The sequence below is a fragment of the Ylistrum balloti genome, unplaced genomic scaffold, assembly GCF_031769215.1.
Source record: "Ylistrum balloti isolate Yb309-2 unplaced genomic scaffold, AGI_CSIRO_Ybal_v1 Utg369734, whole genome shotgun sequence".
NCBI lineage: Eukaryota > Metazoa > Mollusca > Bivalvia > Pectinida > Pectinidae > Ylistrum > Ylistrum balloti.
The window spans coordinates 572,857-599,429 of NW_026781947.1; the positions used below are offsets into that span (position 1 = coordinate 572,857).

Consider the following 26,573-nt stretch of genomic DNA (forward strand, 5'->3'; position numbering starts at 1 on the left):
ATGACATTTGTAAATAAATTTATACAACTAAAAATGATAAGCACAATTAAATATAACATATATGTACATATTTAATATTAAATATACCTCTCTCATATGTAATGTCAAGTATTTCCTCCTCCAACTTTGAATACTGACGTAGACAGAAATATACTGACAATTGTTTACAACTCAAATGAAACATTTTCAATGTTGACACAGTATTAACTACATGACATATGTATTTAAATAAAACATTCATAAACATGTACGAAATACATAATTTCACCTACATATTTCAGGATCAGTGTTTAATAAATATGATCAATAATTACATTAATTAAAGGGACGTTTTTATAAATCTGCTATAAATTTTACTTCTTCATGCTGTCTCAAACAGGCAGATTTAAGTCTCGACCATAGGAACCGACCATACCAGGGAACTCCAAACCGGTCAGAATACTCGGGTGCATGAATTTACATACAATATTGGCAGATTATCAGTGTGAATACGATTGTAGACTGGAAGCGGTGATAATTTCACATGGCTTCACATTTGAAACCTGATTCCAGATTTCAGATGCCAATTTCTTGTCTTACACAAAAATTCAAATGTCTGTCCGATGATTTGCTGCATTGGATAAACACAGGTGTATGCTATATAAGAATATAACAATCCAGTTGTTTCACACACAAAATTCTTGGTTGATATTCACTGGTATAACAGACTAGTTGAGTTTGACTTTAATTAATCAGGTCCAGATTACCCCTATCACTCATGCTTCAGGATATTTAGACAATAATCGTAAAATCAGCACAAAATTTTCTTAATATCCTAAGATGGCACATCCTTACACCGTTCATGGACCAAGATGTCTGGTATTTCACACACAAACCTGATTTTCATTTATTATGGTATATTAGTATAGATACAAAGAAATGAAAAATTCTATGAAACATTTCAAAACATAATTATAAAGTTCCACACAACTCTAATTCTGCGGTGGTTTGTTTAAAAACAATGATAGGATGATAGGTGAGATTCTATCAGGCAATGTTTGTAAGTAAAAAGATTAAATTTTAAATCAGATAAGCTTAATAAATACTCCCAACAACTTTAAAGCTGGTATATACTACAATGGTGAAAAATAGCCATACATAATAAATTTCTGTCAATTCTAGACTTAAAAAAAATACATTTGAAAGATTGATACTAAATAAAAAACAATCAATATTTTAATTCATGTGTAGAGAAATTAAACCATATAAAGAATCTTGCTTGCCACTTACGATCTTAATGTATTTTGTATGATGATGTTAAATAATTTCATCTTTGAGTCTAAAAGGGAAATAAATTTCCAGATGGAAACTAGTTTGTCCACGTCTGTACAGTGTCAGGGGAGGTAACTCCAATTAACACGTTAAAAGCGGTTTACATAGCTCTCTATCTATATCACATCAAAGTAATAATTATCAGTGATTTCAAAAACAGTTAACCAATTTTGAATACTATAAAAACCGACACTATTGTACAGATGATTAAAATGATATCAAGCTAAACTTATAATGTAGTTCTGATTTTTTAAAATACTTTTCATGAATTTCATAAAATGTGTGATAAATACATTATTTTACTGGGAAATTACAAGAATTACAACAATTATGCCATTTCTGTATGATTATGTTGATCTATTATACATCCACAACATCAATATAATTTAAAAAGAAAAAAAATACAGTTGGAGTTTTCAGTTTAAACTGGAAAAATTCTTTGGTTACTTTCGGTGATATATTTGACAAGCTAGAAAAATATACAAACTACCCGAGAATGTTAATGCTGATAACAAAATGAGTTTGAAAACAAAGAAAGAATACAACCTTACAGCTTTTGAAAAATCTGATGAAGTTAAGGCGGTATGCTTCCTTTCAAATTATTACTGCACTTGTGTTGGGATTCTCTCCCTTAGTTTTCTAATACAAGTTTGGTGATCATTTGGAATTTTTCTTATTAATGAAGCCTTAATTTCAAAATTTTTTAAAAAATGAAACAGTTCTGTGTGGAACTCTTCTCTAACAGGAGGTGAGACCTGTGCTGAACTCTTAAAAAAATTAGCAAGAACTAGGAATAATAACTCTTTTGAAAAAAAGGCCTTATGTTTGATACAACCAGCATGTATCTCTACACGCAGGAACCAAAAACTCATACTATTTAATCACAAATGTTGTCCTAAAATGTAAATAAGAGAATACTTCATTAAACGTATAAACTTTGAATTGAAGATATCCTTCCATGTAAGACATTTACATATTGTTTTTTTTTTCATTCTTTATATAGATTTTTAAAACTCTTTCCAAATAAAACTCATTGTGAAATAGCCATCCAGAGAAACAGAAATTACTTACAGGGTACACATCTTACACTTAGCACTTAAATCTTACATACAGAGGCCAGTGTATCAATGATACAATATTTTGTTCATGTATCATTTTTATACAAACATTGTGGAGAAGTACACATGGGAGAATTATAACAGAACAGAACAAATAAAATATATTCCAACACAACTTCCACACATCAAAGTTTTGATATAATTGTTTTGATTGATCTATAGAGCAGCAGTAAAAACATCTCTATCTACTATAAAGTTTAACTTAAGTTACATACTGGATTTCAAGATCCTAAAATATTTCATGGTTGAATTCATCATCTTTTCCAAACTTCATACAGGAAAATACTTTTAGTTCTAGAATGGAAATATTGTTTTTTGTCCTAGAATTTTTTTTTTTATCTGGGTTTGAACAAAAATATTGATATGTAGAGGAAAATCCATACAGATTGGAAAATTGCAATACAAGATCGAGAAGGAAATAAGAAATTCCTGAATTTTAACTTCCTCAAAGACCACAGTGTTTATACTCAGAAATAAGAAAATCCTGAATTTTAACTTCCTCAAAGACCACAGTGTTTATACTCGGACATTCACTGTTTCCAAGGTCCTTCTCAACATTTAAGTAGAAATCCATTTGACTTCGGAAACAACAGCGACATAATGTACAATTCCATCAACAAGCAATCCGAGATGGAGTTTATACATGTAACAAATTATATGGAAAATGAAAGTTGAGATCCAACATCAAACTAGCATGAGAACATTTGTGTATAGTACATTTCCTATACATCTGAAACCATGACAGCACCGGTTTAATTCTATACAGTACATTTTCATGGCCCTTTAAACTTAGTATTTGGTAACTGGGACACTTTTCTTCTGACAGTCCTGACAGGCCTGTTTCATTATCATATGTTTAACAATATGAAATTGTCCTGACCAAGTCATCAAACTTCATTCTGAAAATTCATGGAAATGAATGATATCACTGCTCTCAAACAAACTGTTTCAATATGCTACACAAACTTGGAAGTGTATAACTTACCATGACATTACTTAAGGTGATGACTGTTAAGAGCCACAGCAAAAACAATATACCTTAAAATAAATTGGTCTTTGACCAAAACTTGCAGATAGAATTCACTCAATCCACCTTTGGAATACATTTTTACATTGATTGTTCAAAACTTTATTGCTATTTTAGCAAAAAAGAAAAAAAAACATTCAATGCTTTTTTTCTTGTCTTTTTATACATTGCTAATCATTTTCATTCAGCTATCTCAGATTATGACACATTAATACCTGATTGTCTAGCTCTCTTACCTTTATAACACTCAGTATGCAGAAATTTCAACCTTTCCTCATTAACTGTGATTTTTGCATACTACCAATGTTTTTGGCAAGTTACTTAGAAAATTCCAATATCAGTTCAGTATTAAAATGATAAAACCAATCGCTAAACCTTCAGTATACACTGTACTACCATTTCAACTGAACACTGTTTGAGACTCACCATTTCAACATTATGTTGATGCCGTAGACTCCTAGTTTTAGTACTGTTTTTTCCAAACCTCCACTTTAATTTAATCATGTTGTAAACTCTTTCCTAGCCTCCATTTTAATGCTACACATTACCAATATTTTGTTTTGGTATAGTTTCAATTTCCCGGATCTTCACTTTAACAAGAAGAACTTGTAGACTCTCCAGTGGACTCATTATTAGCTGTTATAAAGTTTTTCACTGCCTTTTCTTGCTTAAGGTCACAGATCATCTGTTTTAGATTGAGCTCTTCAAGTCCATCAAACACCATGTCTAATGTACATGGACACTTCTTTGTCCATTCTTTCAGCACCAAGTAAATCACTTCCTTCACGTCTCGGGGATGGTTCATGGTGTGCTCTATGATCAGAGCATCCCCATTCTTATAACTTGACTTCCCTGTAATCAACGAAGTGACTCTTCAATTTTGTATTCACACAAAACTGGTATCATATTGAAGTCTATATTGTATATCATATCATGCATTCAGCCAAGGTAGGTTGTTAGTGGGGTGAAAGAGTAGAGTGGATAGTGGGGTGAAAGAGTGGGGTGGATAGTGGGGTGAAAGAGTGGGGTGGATAGTGGGGTGAAAGAGTGGGGTGGATAGTGGGGACCATGAGTAGGGTGGATAGTGGGGTGAAAGAGTGGGGTGGATAGTGGGGTGACAGAGTTGGGTGGATAGTGGGGTGAAAGAGTGGGGTGGATAGTGGGTTGAAAGAGTGGGGTGAATAGTGGGGTGAAAGAGTTGGGTGAATAGTGAGGTGAAAGAGTAGGGTGGATAGTGGGGTGAAAGAGTGGGGTGGATAGTGGGGTGAAAGAGTGGGGTGGATAGTGGGGACCATGAGTAGGGTGGATAGTGGGGTGAAAGAGTGGGGTGGATAGTGGGTTGAAAGAGTGGGGTGGATAGTGGGTTGAAAGAGTGGGGTGGATAGTGGGGTGAAAGAGTGGGGTGGATAGTGGGGTGAAAGAGTTGGGTGGATAGTGGGTTGAAAGAGTGGGGTGGATAGTGGGTTGAAAGAGTGGGGTGGATAGTGGGGTGAAAGAGTTGGGTGGATAGTGGGGTGAAAGAGTGGGGTGGATAGTGGGGTGAAAGAGTGGGGTGGATAGTGGGGTGAAAGAGTGGGGTGGATAGTGGGGTGAAAGAGTTGGGTGGATAGTGGGGTGAAAGAGTGGGGTGGATAGTGGGTTGAAAGAGTGGGGTGGATAGTGGGGTGAAAGAGTTGGGTGGATAGTGGGGTGAAAGAGTGGGGTGGATAGTGGGGTGAAAGAGTAGAGTGGATAGTAGGGTGAAAGAGTAGAGTGGATAGTAGGGTGAAAGCGTGGGGTGGATAGTGGGGTGAAAGAGTAGGGTGGATAGTGGGGTGAAAGAGTGGGGTGGATAGTGGGGTGAAAGAGTGGGGTGGATAGTGGGGTGCAAGAGTAGAGTGGTAGTAGGGTGAAAGCGTGGGGTGGATAGTGGGGTGAAAGAGCAGGGTGGATAGTGGGGTGAAAGAGTGGGGTGGATAGTGGGGACCATGAGTAGGGTGGATAGTGGGGTGAAAGAGTTGGGTGGATAGTGGGGTGAAAGAGTGGGTGGATAGTGGGGTGAAAGAGTGGGGTGGATAGTGGGGTGAAAGAGTGGGGTGGATAGTGGGGTGAAAGAGTTGGGTGGATAGTGGGGTGAAAGAGTGGGGTGTATAGTGGGGTGAAAGAGTGGGGTGGATAGTGGGGACCATGAGTAGGGTGGATAGTGGGGTGAAAGAGTTGGGTGGATAGTGGGGTGAAAGAGTGGGGTGGATAGTGGGGTGAAAGAGCAGGGTGGATAGTGGGGTGAAAGAGTGGGGTGGATAGTAGGGTGAAAGCGTGGGGTGGATAGTGGGGTGAAAGAGTAGGGTGGATAGTGGGGTGAAAGAGTGGGGTGGATAGTGGGGTGAAAGAGTTGGGTGGTAGTGGGGTGAAAGAGTTGGGTGGATAGCGGGGTGAAAGAGTGGGGTGGATAGTGGGGTGAAAGAGTGGGGTGGATAGTGGGGTGAAAGAGTGGGGTGGATAGTGGGGTGAAAGAGTGGGGTGGATAGTGGGGTGAAAGAGTGGGGTGGATAGTGGGGTGAAAGAGTAGAGTGGATAGTGGGGTGAAAGAGTGGGGTGGATAGTGGGGTGAAAGAGTGGGGTGGATAGTGGGGTGAAAGAGTGGGGTGGATAGTGGGGTGAAAGAGTAGGGTGGATAGTGGGGTGGATGGAAGGGAGAGGTGATCAACATATTACTCATAGTCAGGGGAACATCTTAAAAAATGGGAAACAGAGCTGGACTAGAGGTGGATTTATCACCAGGAATATTGCCCAATACACAGATACTTATTGCATAAGGATTCATGTAAGCTCTAACATGTTAAAACATTTATAGAGATTGCCAGGACTGGATCATTGCACCAGAGTATCATATGTTATGTCAGGTTCAGTCAGGGTACTGGTATCATTAATAATAATCATCTCTGGCCTCATATTATACAAATGAGAAACATTCAGATGGTATTTTCTCATTATACAGCCAAACATTAATGATTTAAACACCATTTTAATCTAGACAAATTGAAAACAAATTTTATTTTTGTTCATCCTTGTTTTCCATGAAGTACTTTACTGCAGTTTGACAATAATTCATCAATACAATAGCCTATGTAGTAAAGCCAATGTTTACATATTGGTCACAGACAAAATCATCATTATATTTCAACTACCTTGATATATGGTGAAATGGGACGCTGGTTGACAGTCAAGAATATTCTTGCACAGAAATCTCTTTGTTTGACACTTAGGAATCAAATCCTTTTACTTCACACAGACTCCATAGGGCATTTAAATTACAACAAACTCCAAACACCTGTGACTCAATGCTTTTTGCAAACACATTTAACAATTGCGACCTACAAAGTGAGTCAAACTCCAATTTAAGTAACTTTTTTTCACTTCTGAAATTTTTCAAGAAGAAAGCATGTTTCACACTTCTTTGTAGTTTTCGTTTTGAGAAGTTCTTCAATCATTTCATCCCTGTGATTTCCAAACTAGTTCAATTGGTAGCCCTTCATGCCTGAACAATACTATAGAGTAGTCAACACATTTTTCTCTTGTGTCTTTGAAAATTGGTTAAGGTTATTTATTTGAAAACAAAACAAACATTTGAAAACCTCTCATCAGTCCACTAGTAACAGAAAAGCAATTTAGAGCTTTTAGGAAATTCATCCGGTGACCTTGACAGTTGATCAAGGTCATTCATGTGAACAAACATTGTATACAGTCCTAATTAATATTAGTTGCATGAGACTCTTGTTCACATATTGAAAGGATGTTGGTGTAAGATTTGAACACATTAGACACCTTTGACCCTGTAAGCAGGTTACATTTAGTCATTTGAACACACTTGAAAACCCTACTTAACATATGTCCCAATATCAGTACTCTTGGCTTCCAAGTCATAAAGAAGAAGTTGTTTAAGGATTTTAACAAATCTGACAACTGTGACCTGATTAGTGAGTCAAGGTCAGTCCTTTGAACAAACTCAGATTTGCTTCTCTGAGGATGCTACAGACCCCATATCAGATGCTTCATCCCTGTGGCCTTGAAAGCAGGACTGGTAAGCTAAACATTGTTGAAATTGGTTTTAATTAGACTTTCACAAAAGATACTGCTCATATGGTGTGTGGCAAATTTGCAAGGTTATAGCTAAATTGGACTGACCCATCTTCAACAAACAAGTTTTTGAAAGGTCAGCCTCTGTAAAAAGAAAATATGTTGAGTTATACTTACCCATAATTGACCGTAAGGCCATTCTGTAGTCTGTGATTCCACAAAGGTTAGCAGATAAAAATCGACATACATCATCCCATGGAGGACGCTTTGGTTCTGAAATAGTCATTTGTCATTAAGAAAGTATAAATTGTATGTTGAATAGAACTAGATGTGTCGGTGCATCATAGATATCACCACTAGCAAGAGAAGTATAAATTTTTTATGGAAGTTAGGCTTTGTTAAGAGGTGTACTCATGACTTGTAAAATAAGTCTAAAGATCTATGTGAAAATTTTTAATAAAATCCTATTAGAGAGAGACAACCCCCTCCAATATTGGTGTTACCATTTTTTGAAAATTTAAATAAAAAGTTACAGAGAGAGAACTACAGGGGGAAAAATTTACTTTTGCCCTGCATATTATTATACATCTACATACCAAATTGTAATTCTATATCTGTCTCGGTTTAAGTGAAGATGAGCAGAATGCCGACAATGGTAACACTATATGTTCCAGCAATAAAATGGTGAGGGCATAAAATCAACAAGAAAATACCAACTTGTGAACAAAACCATAATCCAAATTAAAATTCAATAAAACTAGGCTAAAATATGAAGAAAAACTGATTTACATGGAGACCCATGAAATAGAACAGGTAGAGTAAGTCCAGGTGTCGCAGAAGAATAAGTGTTTTCCGCTTCATCGATGACATAATTTAAGTATTGATCAATCCAAGTAAGAGATGCCAATTGAAATTAAGGTATACAACAATGGAACCAACAGACGAACTAAATATTCAATTAAATGACCTTCAAACACATCCAGCTTCATATTACACAAATAATAGAATATTTCTCACTGAGATCAACAGAGTGACTAAAACTGTTCAATAATTCTCATCAACTGACATCTCTTGAAACCCAGCATTAGGAATTTGTTCATCAGTTGTCGACATCTAGCACACAAATCAGGATATCAGGAATAGGAATTTGGATATCAAATCAACAGCGACACACAAAAACCCAAGTTTGAGAATGCAGGGTTATTGCTATCCAGAAATGGAGAATTCACAATAGGGAAATTGAAATCATTACATTTATCATACAGCTAGGTGGAAAATTGTGTTTGTTGGTTTTGGTTTAGAAAATGATCAAGATAAGGGGCTGATGTAGAAGAATCTGTCATGTCTTTGATTTCCAATTCTGGTGGGATATGCAATAGTCATGATCAATAAATGATTCAAGATTTTAGAATTTTTTTTTTGTCATCAGTATCAACTTAGATACCATTGCTGATATATCATCAACCATATGTCCTTGTGATATCAAAATGTGAAGGTCAAATAACAGAGGTAGCCTGTTTATTGGGTTTCATATTGAGGCGGTTCTCCTTGAAATAGTTGGTGGTTATCTCATAGAAAAACAAACAGGAGGCCCATCACATGTAAACCCTAGCAATTTGGATAAAGTATTTTGCCATGGGGCTTGATTATGAAAGCACAGTGTGGTCTGTTTCTTAGCTTCCTTAGAATCACAAACTGTCATTGGATATAATGTTATTCAATATCAAAACTTGGTAGGGGTCAATGAAAATATTACATCTAGGGCATGTATTTTATATCTGGAGAGTAAGTATCATATGTAAAAGGTTATAGTTTGAGCTTTAATCACGTACTTATTGCCGTAGCATTCCCAACTCCATTACCACTCACTGGTGTTAACGCTGGCGTTGTCGCTGGTACCGACGTTGGTGCAGGTGCTTGCTCTGATGCAGTTTCTGCTTGATCTATAACAAAGATATACACAAGAGAACTGACACATGTCAGGAAGAGCTGCTGAATCTGCAGAAATTATATACACCAGAGAACTGACACATGTCAGGAAGGGCTGCTGGATATGTAGAAATGATATACACCAGAGAACTGACACATGTCAGGAAGGGCTGCTGGATCTGTAGAAATGATATACACAAGTGAACTGACACATGTCAGGAAGGGCTGCTGGATCTGTAGCAATGATATATACCTGAGAACTGACATATGTCAGGTAGGGCTGCTGGATCTATAGAAATGATATATACAAGAGAAGAACTGACACATGTCAGGTAGGGTTGCTGGAATTTTTTAGAAATGATAAACAAAAGAGAACTGACACATGTCAGGTAGGGCTGCTGGATCTGTAGAAATGTTATACACCAGAGAACTGACACATGTCAGGTAGGGCTGCTGGATCTGTAGAAATGATATATACCATGTCAGGTAGGGTTGCTGGAATTTTTTAGAAATGATAAACAAAAGAGAACTGACACATGTCGGGTAGGGCTGCTGGATCTGTAGAAATGATAAACATAAGAGAGCTGACACATGTCAGGAAGGGCTGCTGGGATTGGACAAGTGTACCCCTACTGGACTGTATATATCTGGGGATGTTTATTGAGTTTTGGAATCAACTATATTGGCAGCGGTGACATACAATTTAAAATAGGTACCATTGCTGATATATCATCAACCATATGTCCTTGTGATATCAAAATGTGAAGGTCAAATAACAGAGGTAGCCTGTTTATTGGGTTTCATATTGAGGCGGTTCTCCTTGAAATAGTTGGTGGTTATCTCATAGAACAACATACAGGAGGCCCATCACATGTAAACCCTAGCAATTTGGATAAAGTATCTTGCCATGGGGCTTGATTATGAAAGCACAGTGTAGCCTGTTTCTTAGCTTCCTTAGAATCACAAACTGTCATTGGATATAATGTTATTCGATATCAAAACTTGGTAGGGGTCAATGAAAATATTACATCTAGGGCATGTATTTTATATCTGGAGAGTAAGTATCATATGTAAAAGGTTATAGTTTGAGCTTTAATCACATACTTATTGCCGTAGCATCCCCAACTCCATTACCACTCGCTGGTGTTAACGCTGGCGTTGTCGCTGGTACCTGCGTTGGTGCAGGTGCTTGCTCTGGTGCAGTTTCTGCTTGACCTATAACAAAGATATACACAAGAGAACTGACACATGTCAGGAAGAGCTGCTGAATCTGCAGAAATTATATACACCAGAGAACTGACACATGTCAGGTAGGGCTGCTGAATCTGTAGAAATGATAAATACCAGAGAAATGACACATGTCAGGAAGGGCTGCTGGATCTGTAGAAATTATATACACCAGAGAACTGACACATGTCAGGAAGGGTGGTTGGATCTGTAGAAATGATATATACCAGAGAAATGACACATGTCAGGAAGGGCTGCTGGATCTGTAGAAATGTTATACACCAAAGAACTGACACATGTCAGGTAGGCCTGCTGAATCTGTAGAAATGATAAATACCAGAGAACTGACACATGTCAGGTAGGGCTGCTGGATCTGTAGAAATGATATACACAAGAGAACTGACACCATGTCAGGTAGAGCTGCTGGATCTATAGAAATGATAAATACCAGAGAACTGACACATGTCAGGAAGGGCTGCTGGATCTGTAGAAATTATATACACAAGAGAACTGACACATGTCAGGTAGAGCTGCTGGATCTGTAGAAATGATAAATACCAGAGAACTGACACATGTCAGGTAGGGCTGCTGGATCTGTAGAAATGATAATCATAAGAGAGCTGACACATGTCAGGTAGGGCTGCTGGATCTGTAGAAATCATAAATACCGGAGAACTGAAACATGTCAGGAAGGGCTGCTGGATCTGTAGAAATGATATATACCAGAGAACTGACACATGTCGGGTAGGGCTGCTGGATCTGTAGAAATGATAAACATAAGAGAGCTGACACATGTCAGGAAGGGCTGCTGGGATTGGACAAGTGTACCCCTATTGGATTGTATATAACTTGGGATGTTTATTGAGTTTTGGAATCAACTATATTGGCAGCAGTAACATACAGTTTAAAAAAGTAACTTGAGGACCTGTTTAAAAGCATGTATTTATGAATACCCAATAAATGCACAGGTGTGTGTATATATATATCATTATACTGTTATATATCTGTAGTGTCAAAAATTGTATCTATTATTATTGTACATAGTGAATGTGTTATCTAATAATACTAACCACTCAAAATTCCCCTGACATGCGCAAGGGAGACAACCTGCATCTGGGAACAATTCTATATGTAAATATACAAATGTGGATTAAAAACCATTTCTGAGATATTTTCTTGCAATTTCTAACTTTATTTTTAAAAGCTATGTGCTATGTGCATATTGTATGTGTAAATATTGAAATATGTCTACTAGATATAAATAAAACCCACCTTGTAAATATTGTTTATTTTTTCATAAGTGAAATGTTTGTAAAGAAGATGTTATTTCTTATTCAGTTTATCTATTCTTTCTGGTTTTCAAGAGCCAAACAAGTTAAAAAATAAGAAAAATTGATGAAACATCAGTTTTAAGCATTCGTTCACAAAAAGTTTTGCAACTCATTAGAATTCTTGAATTTTCATGAAAATCATTTTCACCTGGTAATATTATCATTTTGTAAAAGTTTTCACGAAAATCTAGCAGTAACATGTGGTGAAAGGGTTGAGCCTTCTTAATCATTAACAACCAAAGTAAGATCGAAATATTACATCTGAGAAAATTCTCTTAAATACAAAAACAGCAATAGCAATTAAGACATGAAACTGGTTACTAGGATCCATAAAGAACCTGATGAGGTCCTCTCATGATATGTTGGAAATAGCACTAAAAGAAATTGACTGCAGAGGACTCTTTTGAAAGCCTGATTATGATCAGAGTGTGGCATCACTTCAGACAAATACCTTATTGTCATTTCAAAAGATCACTATGGTTCATATATAACAAGCTTCAAATGTTGTCATAAGGGTTGCTGGAGGCCATCTTGAAAATCTGATAAAGCTCAAAATATGATATGTACAAATAGGACCGTACTCAGCTTGTGACTTAAATTAGTTTCATGAAAATCTTATTTTTTGCTTCTGGAGTGATGCTTGAGTAAACATCAATTTTTAACACCTAAATGACCTCTGGTTATTTCCTTTCCTTAAATACCTGATCAAGATCAAAATGAGACATGTACAACTACAACCAACAATGAACTGAAAACAAGTTGAAGTTTACAAAGACCCAGTCAACAATTCTTCAGAAATAATGATAACAATATCTCATTTCTAGACTAACTACCAAATAATGAAATGTGATTTACAAAAACTCACCTTTAACTAATGATAATTGTGATAATTTAAAGTATAAAAGATATTCTGCAATCTTCATGAAATCATAATTATTATTATATATTCAAAAAGAAATCATAGAAAGCATTTAGAATTCGCCAGTCTTACCTTGAGAAACAGGTGCGTATTCTCCATTCGCTCTTGCAGTTTGCATTTCCTCGTCTTTACTGAAAAGTGATTTAAAATCATACTCACCATTAATGCAGAAAAGGTCTAGAAGGATTAGTTATGACTATCAATGTAAACATTTTGCTAAAATATATGATCTATATTATACATGTATATTCATAGTAATGGTGACCTTATCTTTGACCTCTTTGACCTTTAGACATGTTCCTAGTAGACAAACACTTTATGAATTTCATGTTGAACAGGATTTAGGAATCACAAGGTAATTTATGCAAACCATTTCTTTATTTTTAGTAACAGTGCCATTGATCGTTAACTCTTTAAATCTAGTTAAAGGTCCATGAGCTAATCGACTCCATCTTTATCTAAAACTAATTTTTGCTCTGAATTTCAAATAATGAAAATATCTGTTTTACAGTAAATGCTATGAATTTTAATAACTTTCTAATTCAAACTTTATGATACGTATACTTTAGTCATTTCAGTACTTTGGTGTATTTGACAACTTGGACCTTGACTAAGGACCAAGTATATGTAGCTTGAGCTAGTGGACAATTTGACCTAATTGACATTGTCATTTTTCTCCATTAATTTTACGGGGCTATATCCATGTAACGCACAAGTCAAATATTGTGATTTTAGGTGTTCCGGTTACGAAACACGAAATTTTATTTGTGTGGTTTAACTGTCATAAATTGGACCACTATGGCCTGCAATGTGGATAAAAGTCACTTCTTTTCATACATTTAATCCAGTTTCCTCAAAGAAATCTGCCAGCCAAATATCTCCATCCTTCACCATGGGTTCTAAAGAAGAAGTTGTTTTCAGACTGATGATGAACAATCTACCTAGACATGAGGTCACTTTTGGTCATGACTATCACCATAAATACAATGACTAACCAAACTTAATATTGTGATAAATGGGAAACTACAGTCAAACAAAGTGAAATTGTTTCCACAATCACTGACAAACTTTTTAAAAAAGCTAAACCTAATTTAAATTTTTAACATACCACTCAATATAACATAACCTCACCGAACCACTGTTAATGTAAAAACTTGCATCCCTACAAAAGTAAATGGATATATCTTACCTCTCACTCGATTCCTGCCTCCTTCTCCTCTTCCACAGGCAGAAAACAATTACAATCATAATTATGACTGCTATTAGTACTCCAAGCACTATGCCAATAATTTCTCCATCAGCCATCTTCTCTGTGGTATCTATCAAAAATTTGAGTACATTAGAAAAATGTCCAGGATGACAACATGATACAGGGATTGGGATGATGACAGATACAGGGATAGGAATGATGACAGATACAGGGATTGGGATGATGACAGATACAGGGATTGGGATGATGACAGATACAGGGATTGGGATGATGACAGATACAGGGATTGGGATGATGACAGATACAGGGATTGGGATGATGACAGATACAGGGATAGGAATGATGACAGATACAGGAATAGGAATGATGACAGATACAGGGTTTAGGATGATGACAGATACAGGGTTTAGGATGATGACAGATACAGGGTTTAGGATGATGACAGATACAAGGATAGGAATGATGACAGATACAGGAATTGAGATGATGACAGATACAGGGATTGGGATGATGACAGATACAGGGATGGGATGATGACAGATACAGGGATTGGGATGATGACAGATGACACAGGGATTAGGATGATGACAGATACAGGATGATGACAGATACAGGGATTGGGATGATGACAGATACAGGGATTGGGATGATGACAGATACAGGGATTGGGATGATGACAGATACAGGGATAGGAATGATGACAGATACAGGGTTTAGGATGATGACAAATACAGGGATTGGGATGATGACAGATACAGGTATTGGGATGATGACAGATACAGGGATTGGGATGATGACAGATACAGGGATAGGGATGATGACAGATACAGGGATTGGAATGATGACAGATACAGGGATTGGAATGATGACAGATACAGGGATTGGGATGATGACAGATACAGGGATTGGGATGATGACAGATACAGGGATTGAGATGATGACAGATACAGGGATAGGAATGATGACAGATACAGGGATCGGGATGATGACAGATACAGGGATTGGGATGATGACAGATACAAGGATTGGAATGATGACAGATACAGGGATTGGGATGATGACAGATACAGGGATTGGGATGACGACAGATACAGGGATTGGAATGATGACAGATACAAGGACTGGGATGATGACAGATACAGGGATAGGAATGATGACAGATACAGGGATTGGGATGATGACAGATACAGGGTTTAGGATGATGACAAATACAGGGATTGGGATGATGACAGATACAGGGATAGGAATGATGACAGATACAGGGTTTAGGATGATGACAGATACAGGGATTGGGATGATGACAGATACAGGGATTGGGATGATGACAGATACAGGGATAGGAATGATGACAGATACAGGGATTGGGATGATGACAGATACAGGGATTGAGATGATGACAGATACAGGGATAGGAATGATGACAGATTCAGGGATCTGGATGATGACAGATACAGGGATTGGAATGATGACAGATACAGGGATTGGGATGATGACAGATACAGGGATTGGAATGATGACAGATACAGGGATTAGGATGATGACAGATACAGGGATTGGGATGATGACAGATACAGGGATTGGGATGATGACAGATACAGGGATTGGGATGATGACAGATACAGGGTTTAGGATGATGACAGATACAGGATTTAGGATGATGACAGATAATGGAATAGGAATGAGACAGATACAGGGATTGAGATGATGAGATACAGGATTTAGGATGATGACATATACAAGGATTGGGATGATGACAGATACAGGGATTGAGATGATGACAGATACAGGGATAGGGATGATACAGATACAGGGATAGGGATGATGACAGATACAGGGATTGGGATGATGACAGATACAGGGATTGGGATGATGACAGATACAGGGATTGGGATGATGACAGATACAGGGTTTAGGATGATGACAGATACAGGGTTTAGGATGATGACAGATACAGGGATTGGGATGATGACAGATACAAGGATTGGGATGATGACAGATACAGGGTTTAGGATGATGACAGATACAGGGATTGGGATGATGACAGATACAGGGATTGGGATGATGACAGATACAGGGATTGGGATGATGACAGATACAGGGTTTAGGATGATGACAGATACAGGGTTTAGGATGATGACAGATACAGGGTTTAGGATGATGACAGATACAAGGATAGGAATGATGACAGATACAGGAATAGGAATGATGACAGATACAGGGATAGGAATGATGACAGATACAGGGATTGGGATGATGACAGATACAGGGTTTAGGATGATGACAGATACAGGGTTTAGGATGATGACAGATACAGGGATTGGGATGATGACAGATACAGGGATTGGGATGATGACAGATACAGGGATAGGAATGATGACAGATACAGGGATTGGGATGATGACAGATACATGGGAGGGATTGGGATGATGACAGATACAGGGATGACAGATACAGGGTTTAGGGATGACAGATATGATGATGACAGATACAGGGATTGGGATGATGACAGATACAGGGATTGGGATGATGACAGATACAAGGATTGGGATGATGACAGATACAGGGTTTAGGATGATGACAGATACAGGAATAGGAATGATGACAGATACAGGGATTGGGATGATGACAAATACAGGGATTGGGATGATGACAGATACAGGGATTGGGATGATGACAGATACAGGGTTTAGGATGATGACAGATACAGGGATTGGAATGATGACAGATACAGGGTTTAGGATGATGACAGATACAGGGATTGGGATGATGACAGATACAGGGATTGGGATGATGACAGATACAGGGATTGGGATGATGACAGATACAGGGATTGGGATGATGACAGATACAGGGATTGGGATGATGACAGATACAGGAATAGGAAAAATGACAGATACAGGGGTTTGGATGATGACAGATACAGGGTTTAGAATGATGACAGATACAGGGATCGGGATGATGACAGATACAGGGATTGGGATGATGACAGATACAAGGATTGGAATGATGACAGATACAGGGATTGGGATGATGACAGATACAGGGATTGGGATGATGACAGATACAGGGATTGGAATGATGACAGATACAGGGATTAGGATGATGACAGATACAGGAATAGGGTTACAGAGACTGGGAGGAGCTGTCTTACACACACTTACCATTATCTTGACAAGACATATCTCTCTTTCTTGTTCCTCCTTTTGGAACAGTTCCTTCTGAGCAGGTTCTGTAAGGCTGACATGCAGCAGTTGAGGACACTTTATCAGAGAAGAATCCACTTGGACAATGTTCACACCTAGTATCATTATCTGCTGTTCCTGTAACAGTATATTGTCAATGTCAGACCTCTGTAGTTGATCAAATTTTACTATTACTCAACTTTACTATATTTCACTTCTTTATTTTGGATTATTTTGTTCTATTCTTAACATTAATAAGAGGTCCAGAGAGCTTGTATCACTCATCTGGATATTTAAGTCAATAATGAAAAACCTTTACATTTCTTTAAAAGGAAAATATTTCCCTGTTGAGCCTCATCCAAAAGGGATATTTTGCCCAAGTTAGGATTTCATAAGATGCTTTTTGAGAAAATTGTACAAAAAGCATGTACCTATATTCTTACGGAAATCCGATGACTCGATTTCCCCAAAAAATCAACTTTCGCTATTTATTTTAAGAATTTTAAGTGGGTCTAGCTGTTTACAAATGTTCATGCTGCCCAGGTGACATCACAACAGGTGTGTGTCTGCTGTGTAATAGACTTTAAACAAATGCAAAATGGCTACTCCCAAGGAGACACGTTTAGGTCGAAAGATAAAATAGTTTCTAATTCAGAAAGGAAGAAGAGAAAGCCGAAATTGGCAAGACAAAACCCACACATCACCATTGGGAAACATTATGGGAGGTGGCAGCAGTTTATGAAAGAGAACAGCCAGCGAAAAATGAACAAAAATGAAGTGCTGATTATGTTGGACAACTGGTCATCTGACAGTGGTTTTGTTTTTGCAGTCTCGGATTAAAAATGATCACGTGTTAAACGCGCTATACGTGTATTTGCACATTCTAATTTGATACTGACCAGGGGGTGTTTTTCACCAATTCTGGCTGTCCGACCTGACCACAGAAGGATATTTTAATGCTTGCAATAATTTGAATAGTCATGATTAGAGAAATATTAAAAAAATGAATGGAACAACAAGATATCTTTGCACTGTGGGTAGAATATCCCTTTAATAACTTGAAGTCCAGCAATGCTATTAATCTATAGGATGATAATCTCAATGGCTCTGAAGATGTAATCTGTTCTGGGGTGGGACCAGACCTCAAGGACAAATCATCAGGTATGATTATGTTAATCTCCCAATGCTCATGATCAGCAGTGCTATATTCATTCAGTGGGGATCATAGCTGTTTCAAAGAACCAAAGATCAACATGAATGGTTGATGGTGCAAAGCAATTACATGAAAATAAACTAAATCTACTTGGGTGTTAGGTTTTCCCTGTTTGGCCCTCCCATTCGACCCCAGGGAGCCGAAACACATATTTGATACAAAACTGATTTCCCTTCACTCAAGCATGCTTCAGACCAAATCTGGACATTATCCTGCAATGCCTAAAGAACAAGATAGATTTATAAGAAATTGATAGATTTCCCCTATTGGGCTCTGCCACTCTGGCTCCAAGGGGTTGAGACCCTAAGTTTATATAAAATTGATTTCCCTTCACCAAAGCATGCTTCAGACCAAATCTTTACAATATCCTGTGATTCCTGAAGAACAAGATAGATCTTAAAGAAATTCATAGATTTTCCCTGGTTGGCCTCGCCCATCTGGTCCCACCATTTATACAAAAACGATTTCCCTTCACCCAAGGATCCTTCAGACCAACTTTGATTAAAATCCACTTAGTCATTCATGAATAGTTGGAATATATTGCAAAAGTTGACACATGATGGAAGCTGCGATATCCCTATATCTCACTTGTCCCTTTGGCATGATAGAGACATCAAACAAAATAAATAAACGATAACCTTATCAACAAAAGTTAATTCAATAAATAACTTACCAAGAACTTTGACCCCTTCTCCAACTGGACATGATGTATGCAGTTCACAATCTCCTTCATACTGTGACATTGGATTTTGAGATTTGGAATGGTAATAATATCCATTGTTACACACACAGAAATTATTTGTGGTAGAATTACAGGTGATGATGAGATGAGCATTACGGATGGGACATCCTTTCTCCGGAGTACGACAGGCCTCACATGATACAGCCCTGTTATAGTTGATAGAGAATCTACCGACTTCGCATTCTTGACACACCGAGTTTGTTAAGTTGAGAGTACAATGACTCTTAAGGTATGTACCTGGTGAGCACATAAGACATAATATCTCGGGTTTAACAGGGTTAGGGTACCTAGGAGGGGCTTCAAGGTCTGATGGATTCACAGTCAGGGCACCACAGCTAGGAAATATCGCCAATACAAACAAGTATATCCCATTCCTCCACCAGCTCATGGTCCTGGAAGAGAAAACATTACACTAACTGTATTATAATATAAACTCAGGCTGATGGTGTAGCTGACTTACTACGATTACAGGACAATGATATAGAATCATTGCATTTCTGAAAAATTGGAAATTGAAATGAATGGACAAATTATAATCACCAGACACAAACCCATTACATGTAATGTCAGTCAGGTACCTAATTGTGCCTACTTACCTAGTGTTACACCTTCAATACATTTTAAGGATTTTGGAAAAGAATTTAAACTATGATGTACTACCTACTCAATCTGATTTTCTTTTCAAGAAACTTCTGATAGATTATGATTTTATATCTATATGCCACCTAAGGGGTTTAAAGATAATTACATGATTTATGAACCTACATATATCTTATACCCTATTTGAATATTTATTTCTATTTGTATCATACTATGTCCATATCTAGGTGTCTTGATCAAGTGTATGACAATATCTAGGTGTCTTGATCAAGTGCATGACCATATCTAGGTGTCTTGATTATTCAGAAAAGATGCATAAATCATGTGGGTCAAAGTGTTCAGATGGAGTGCTGATCCCCATGACAATGATATTTACTGATACTAATATTTGTCTACATTTCTGTTAAAGTGGCGAGACGTGTGTGGTGAGCTCATAGAAATTTATTTTTAGTCTTGAATCTTTCAGAAAGTTGAAACATGTAACACAAAAACATTGTATTTCACACAACAGGTAATTTCTGAAACGACCTTAGAATATGCTCTGTTCTGTGTGAGACTTCCACCAAAAACATTCATAAATTAGATATGGTATCCAACAGGTATCAAAATACCTCCATAGTTATTGTGATATGATGCTTAATCTCAATTGGCTAATTATAACTCCCTCGCTGACAATGGAACAATGCCCATCAGAAGTGCACATTTATAAATATCCTTGACACCACTATCACAACAGACCAGGACTGTCACAGGTACACAATTTTCGCCCCTGGTACTCTTATCATTGAAACTCCTGTACATGGCTACCCGCAAGTTTTAGTAACATGATCACCACAAATTCATGGTAATAGTGATAAATCCCAATTTTTTTAAGTATTATTGGCTAACTAACATCATTTAGTAGCAAAGACGTTATTGGCTATGTAGAGAAAATGATTACTACAAAGTATTTAAGACTTTGTAAAATTACAACTAACATACACTTCGATCAAGGAAGCCATGTTGCTTGGTTAACAATGGTTAGTTTGTGCACATTACCAGAACTTAAAATCTACTGTATAAAGTAGCCGTTCATACAACAGATATGTTTATGTGCATATTAAACATTGTTTCTTATCAACAGACAGCCTACAAGTGTATAAAGGTACTTGAAACTTTCTATTGTGAACTTTACAATAGTACTAGGTAATAATCCTGACTCAGTTAACCAGGTACACATTTTGCAACCCAGGCTGGAACGAAACTTACCCGCAGCGATGACCCGGGTACTCATTACAGCCTTACTACAAACTAGATACTTGCATCACCTCTCTTACCAATATTACCTCTCTGTAATACTGAATCTACAAAATACCTTTTCCATAATACTGTACCAAACTCCTAGCAGATCTGGTAACTTCCAACACGCCTTATATATTTAAATCTATTTTTTTCAAAATCAAGAACTCTCCGTCTCTCCTACTTATAATACAAACGACCCTCTATTAAATTATTTTGAAATGATGAACAGTGTGCTAACGTAGGTCGATTATTTGGTAGAAGTGGAAACTGGTTGTCGATTTTTTTTTTAGTGGTAACCTAATTCCGACACATTAGGTGAATTTGGAGGAATTATGACAATTTGACATTCCGGAAACTGTGTGAAAGTCCTTTCTGTGGGTGTCATATCATAATTTCATACCCTTATGAGATGGTAAGAAAGGACTAGGCTATACACCATCGTTTTGAGGAGGCTGAATTGGCAGCCATCCTCCGGTAACATTCCAGGGCTAATTCACTCTACTTACGCATTGTTCGTCAATCCTCAGAATCGAGTAACGTCGAGGCTGTCACACACTGAAATAAAAGGAAACATTTGCCTTTAAATTCTACATGTGAACTTCGTATTGGGATTACTGCATTATGATAATATCTGATATAAATGATTAATTGTTCGCCTAACGTAAGTCATAGTATTGCATCTCGTCACGGGCGATAACCGGAAGAGTACATGTTCTAAATATAAAAAAAAACCGACGGCGTTCCGGATTTATATCGTCATAGTACAATATCTAAAATAATAAAACAGGTGAATATCAATATTATTGTAATTATCAATATGATTATTAATATCATATCGTGTCTTTTATTAGAATTGTTAATAATACCAACAGATACGCAATTGCAAAGACGAAATTGATATATTTAAAATCTACAACATGATATCAGAGGCGTATATATATGACATATACGTCTCTGATGATATCGATTACATCAGCTGATAATAGGCTAAAGATAGAAAAAGGTGTATCTAATATGCTCATTTAAAAAAAATAAATTTCCGAAGATGCAGGACGGGCGTTCTAGGAAGTGACATTTAAAACGCAATAAACAATATTGGTGTGTTTTCTATTCCTTGTCCTCACCGAAATGTCTCTTAATACATATAACAATCTCGTTAGTACGACGTCTATCGATCCATGATTTTATTTTGTGTAGGCACGTGACTAATACAAGACATAATCGCGGATAGATTGTCAGAACCTCCGGACTACAGTCTCATATACATTTAAATTGGCCAACTTAATGACCACTAGTAATAATAATAACAATTTTAATGATAAAAATAATAATAGAATATTGTATTTATGTTATATCTTCTAGTTCTGTTATTTCATAAAAAAAAGATATTTTTTTCCATGAAAGACATTAAAAGACTGGTAATGCACGGAGAAAATATAAGTTCTTAAACACCAGTGTGCTAGAGGTTGTTACAGTCCTCTTCTCATGCATAGATGTCCATCGGGAGACACATTATAAATACAGATTGACTCGGATTGCTTCAACTGCATATGACGGACTGTTTACTGTCAATCTGGTCACAGAGTAAGTGATATGCTGCCAGTATAATGAAACTAGAGAACACGATATTATTGAAATTTTTTAAATTTCAAAAATATCGTATTTGAAATTTTAAAATTTCAATTTTTCTGGCACCTTTGAACTCGAGAGTCAGGAGCATCCATTTTTTTACGTGTACGGTGCTGGACGAAGCTTGTTGTCGGATTTACCTATAGTGCCATCATCAGTCGATTGTCTCCCGTCTTCCACAATCCTGGAATATCATAAAGTATCAATATTTCTTTATCATATTTTAGTGGATAAATACATACAAATAACAAAGGAACTTCGCACCATTTCGACCAGATATTGTACATTATTCCTTCCTTCTGTTTTCATCCATCTTCTCTCCATCCTTTGATTCCTTGTGAGGAACCCTGTGAGCTCAGGTTTGTTTCAAAACTGTTGTAGAATTGAAAGCAGATTAAACTGTTCCATTAACCCTTTATTTATTTATTTCAATAGTGTTAGGATTTGAGAGTCTAAAAGGTAGAGTCCTTTTACATAGATTTTTAAATTATGTTAACTACGACGTATACTGAGATTTTAATGATGAGCGATTTACGAGCAATCAACTCCACGACAACATTTATCTATAAAATTGATAAATGGATTTCAGGTGCAAACTTCAGGTTTTTACCAGTTTACCGGGGTAAATAGAGAAGCTGTCCCATCTGTCCGTCCAGTCGTCCGCCTGTCTCTACCGTTGTATTTTTTTCTGGTTTCTTTTCGTCGTGCCTACAGATAATGAAGTGAAATCGAGTATGTAACTACAAAATTACAAGTTACAGATCAATCCATATTTTTATTTCTTAACGACCTTTTTAACACTTCTTCTTTCGATTGGTTTTCTTGTTGTCGTTTTCTTTGTTAGATGTATCACTTAGTGTTAAAGTCATTAGTCATATTCATATTTAAACTGGTAAAATATACAAATGCAGCCCAGAACTTCGGATTAGACTGAAAAAATAGTTTATTTATCAAACACTCAGTATTACAAAACGGAATTCATTACTTTCAGTTAGAGTAAGCCAAGTGACAAAGTGTCACATTTGCAACAGTGTTTCCTAAATCTGATATCAACATTCCATTTGCAAACTACATATGTATATAAAACACTGCCTAAATGCCGATTCTTGTACGGGTCGTTAGCGATTCTGACTATCATCGGTCGCGACCAAGACATGATAAAATCTCGTATAGATAGCCTACGGATTAATCAGGATCCAGTGTGTATTGCCGATAAAAAAATAAACTTTAATGTGATTCCGTCCAAAGTGTTAGATTAAAAAAGAAATAAAGAAAAGAACCTAAGTTGTAATTTGGGGTGAAAATTCATTTGTCATTTCCGATCTTTGAATAATGAACACCATAGGTTGGGGATGCAGAATTTTGCTACCCAGGAAAGGAAAATTCACAATGAGGAAATTGAAGTTACCACCTTTATCATACAGCTTTGTGAAGAGTTATCGGTAGTGGTTTCGTGATAGGAAAAGATCGAGATAAGCAGCTGATGTAGAAGAGTCTGTTGTGTCTAATTTCCAATTCAGGTTGGTATATACGATGGACGTGGTCAATAAATTTCTTGTGATATAAAGATAAGACGTCATCAATATATCTGAAAGTGTTATTAAACATGTTTGCAAGGTCTTTGTGACCTGTTTTGATAAACTCTTTAATAAATTCAGCCTCGCATGAAAACAAAAACAAGTCAGTCAATGGTCAATAGGTGTAGTTATATTGGTACAGCCCGGCCTAGGTTGGGAGTGGCGTACACTGAGCTTTCATTCAATCTGTCAAAAAGCTTATTAACGTAACATTAGCGTAAGAATATACAAGTTTTGATTTGTACACAAGATGCTTAAAATATTTACCGAAATGGTGACTTAAATAACCGAACAGATTTTACAAAAGACTCCAATAACCCGATATATCTCAAGTCATGCAATGATGAAACACAGCTCTCTGATTGGTCAATGTTGAGATATTTTTGAACAAAATTTTATGAATGGAAGTAGTTCCAAAATCTGTCAATAGATGTCGTCATGACTCAAAGACATAGATGTAGTAATGTAACAGCACAGAACACAAACGAAGTGTCAAAAACCGGGTAGCTAGGTCACGGGGTATTTTTGTGTCTGAGCTATCATATGATTAAACAGGAGATTTCAGAGAGATCGTGGCACCCACAATAATTTGATCTTTATTTGTTCTTTAGACGTTAAATCTTTTCCCTTCTCTTGTTTTCTTTCCTATGAAATAATAAAAATCCTGATGAAAAATAGCGATTATGTCTTTCACTTGCCAAAACCATAATGGTCGCCTTAGTCATTGAAGTTTTTCTAATCAGTTCCAAAATCAAAAGGGCACAACTGCGGACAAACAATGTTTGAGAAAGACCCATTCTAGAAACTTACAGACATAGTCAGAAATCAAATAGCCGGCTGTCGGCCGTTTCATTTTCAGATTTAAAATCAAACGAGCACAATTATAGGGACCAAGGGTGACCTACAAATAAAATTTGAAAAAAAGATCCACCTCAGTACTTTTGTAGCAAAGACTTTATGAGAGAAGAGCCTGGGATTTTATGGCGCCTCAACTTTTATCTCCTAAAGTGACCTCACTGCGTGTGATCTATTGAATTCTGACACTATCATCAATAAATAAATTTATTTATTTGCTAAAACATACAAGAAAAGACATGTAAACAACTCAGTTCCATGCACATAATTGAATTGTACTGAGTAAATCCACACAGCGACCACCATCTTGTGACGTCACGTTTAGAAAGTCCGCACGCGCGCGTTTTTACGACGGAAATTTTAATGGCGGATATCATTTTACAAGAGATGTAGCCCCCATATCCGACGTATGCGACCTCATCAACACAAAAAGATGAATTTGATAGTAACAGCCGTGTCCTTGCTTTTGGTAGCAGGTAAGATCATGTAAAAATAGTGTTTGTTTTCTTCTATTTACGACTACAGAACCGTCATTCATTCACACCACCGTAAAATGACGGATGTCCGATAATTACGGCACAGGCCTATTCTCACATCATGAATACATTGAGAAGTAAAATGATTAGTGTCCATTTGGGAAAAAATGAACTCGGTCTAGTCTACGACTTTTGCATAAATGAAAGAAGTTTGCACCACTCATAATCCACGGCGGGATGGGAAAAGTGTATACCTCAGTAGAAATTATAACCTACTGTTCCTAAAGAGTTTCAGTTGAACACAAGCGAGTTTTGGACTACTTCATGGCTATGAACCTACAAATGAGGTTTGTTAGACTAGTAAACAATCCTCTTTCTAGGATGACAGAAAAACACTTTACCTCCTTGAACCACATACTGTGCTGTTTGCTCTGATTGTATGGGGAAAAAAATCAGACTCAGTATTTCTGTGTTCTATGCGCAACTCATTTGTGTCCATACCCATGCTTTATGAGGTAACACAGCATGCTTCATTTTAAGATATGTTCTCCTGATTTGAACAAGTAAAATAATCAAGTATGCGAGTGTTATTGTTGAGTTACTGTGGAAATCTTCTTGATTTTTTCACACTTATTTGAATTTTTGTTGTCCAAAACCCCATTTATTTAGAAAGTGACAAGACATCAAATCAAAGCTCGATGCAAATAAAACTCCAGTTCATACTTAAAAACATTCCAAAGTTTGATTACAATTGAATGAAAAACAAAAAATGTACAAATGGCCAAGTGAGCTAGCTATAAGGGCTGTTTTATGTGCTATGCATGTGATAGTTATTAGGAGAAATGTATCAATAGGGGTTTATCAGGATATTTTGGGAAACGGACCCTGGG

The 26,573-nt window shown here is 36.9% G+C and overlaps 2 protein-coding genes across 2 annotated transcripts in view; one reads left to right on the forward strand and one right to left on the reverse strand.

The window, feature by feature from the left end:
- Window positions 1–4,048: 4,048 nt before the first annotated feature.
- LOC132543013 (tumor necrosis factor receptor superfamily member 21-like) lies at window positions 4,049–19,653 on the reverse strand. Its single transcript, XM_060206468.1, has 8 exons — window positions 19,197–19,653; window positions 17,290–17,448; window positions 14,108–14,237; window positions 12,991–13,049; window positions 10,546–10,656; window positions 9,345–9,455; window positions 7,690–7,785; window positions 4,049–4,308 (listed from the first exon to the last, which is right to left on the reverse strand). The coding sequence occupies exons 1-8, from the start codon at window positions 19,651–19,653 to the stop codon at window positions 4,049–4,051; spliced, it is 1,383 nt and encodes a 460-aa protein (XP_060062451.1).
- Window positions 19,654–25,640: 5,987 nt separating this feature from the next.
- Window positions 25,641–26,573, forward strand: part of LOC132543023 (uncharacterized) — a 36,368-nt gene continuing 35,435 nt past the window's right edge. The window contains exon 1 of the mRNA XM_060206478.1: window positions 25,641–25,683. Coding sequence (XP_060062461.1) covers window positions 25,641–25,683 — 43 coding nt within the window. The remainder of the gene's footprint in view (window positions 25,684–26,573) is intronic.

Excerpts from the sequence above, each read along its gene's own strand:
- LOC132543013 (XM_060206468.1), bottom strand. The coding sequence starts at position 19,653 with ATGAGCTGGTGGAGGAATGGGATATACTTGTTTGTATTGGCGATATTT. Across the intron at positions 10,657-12,990 it reads ATACGCACCTGTTTCTCAAG|GTCAAGCAGAAACTGCACCA; the intron begins GTAAGACTGGCG and ends TCTTTGTTATAG. Across the intron at positions 4,309-7,689 it reads GGCCTTACGGTCAATTATGG|GGAAGTCAAGTTATAAGAAT; the intron begins GTAAGTATAACT and ends CGTTGATTACAG.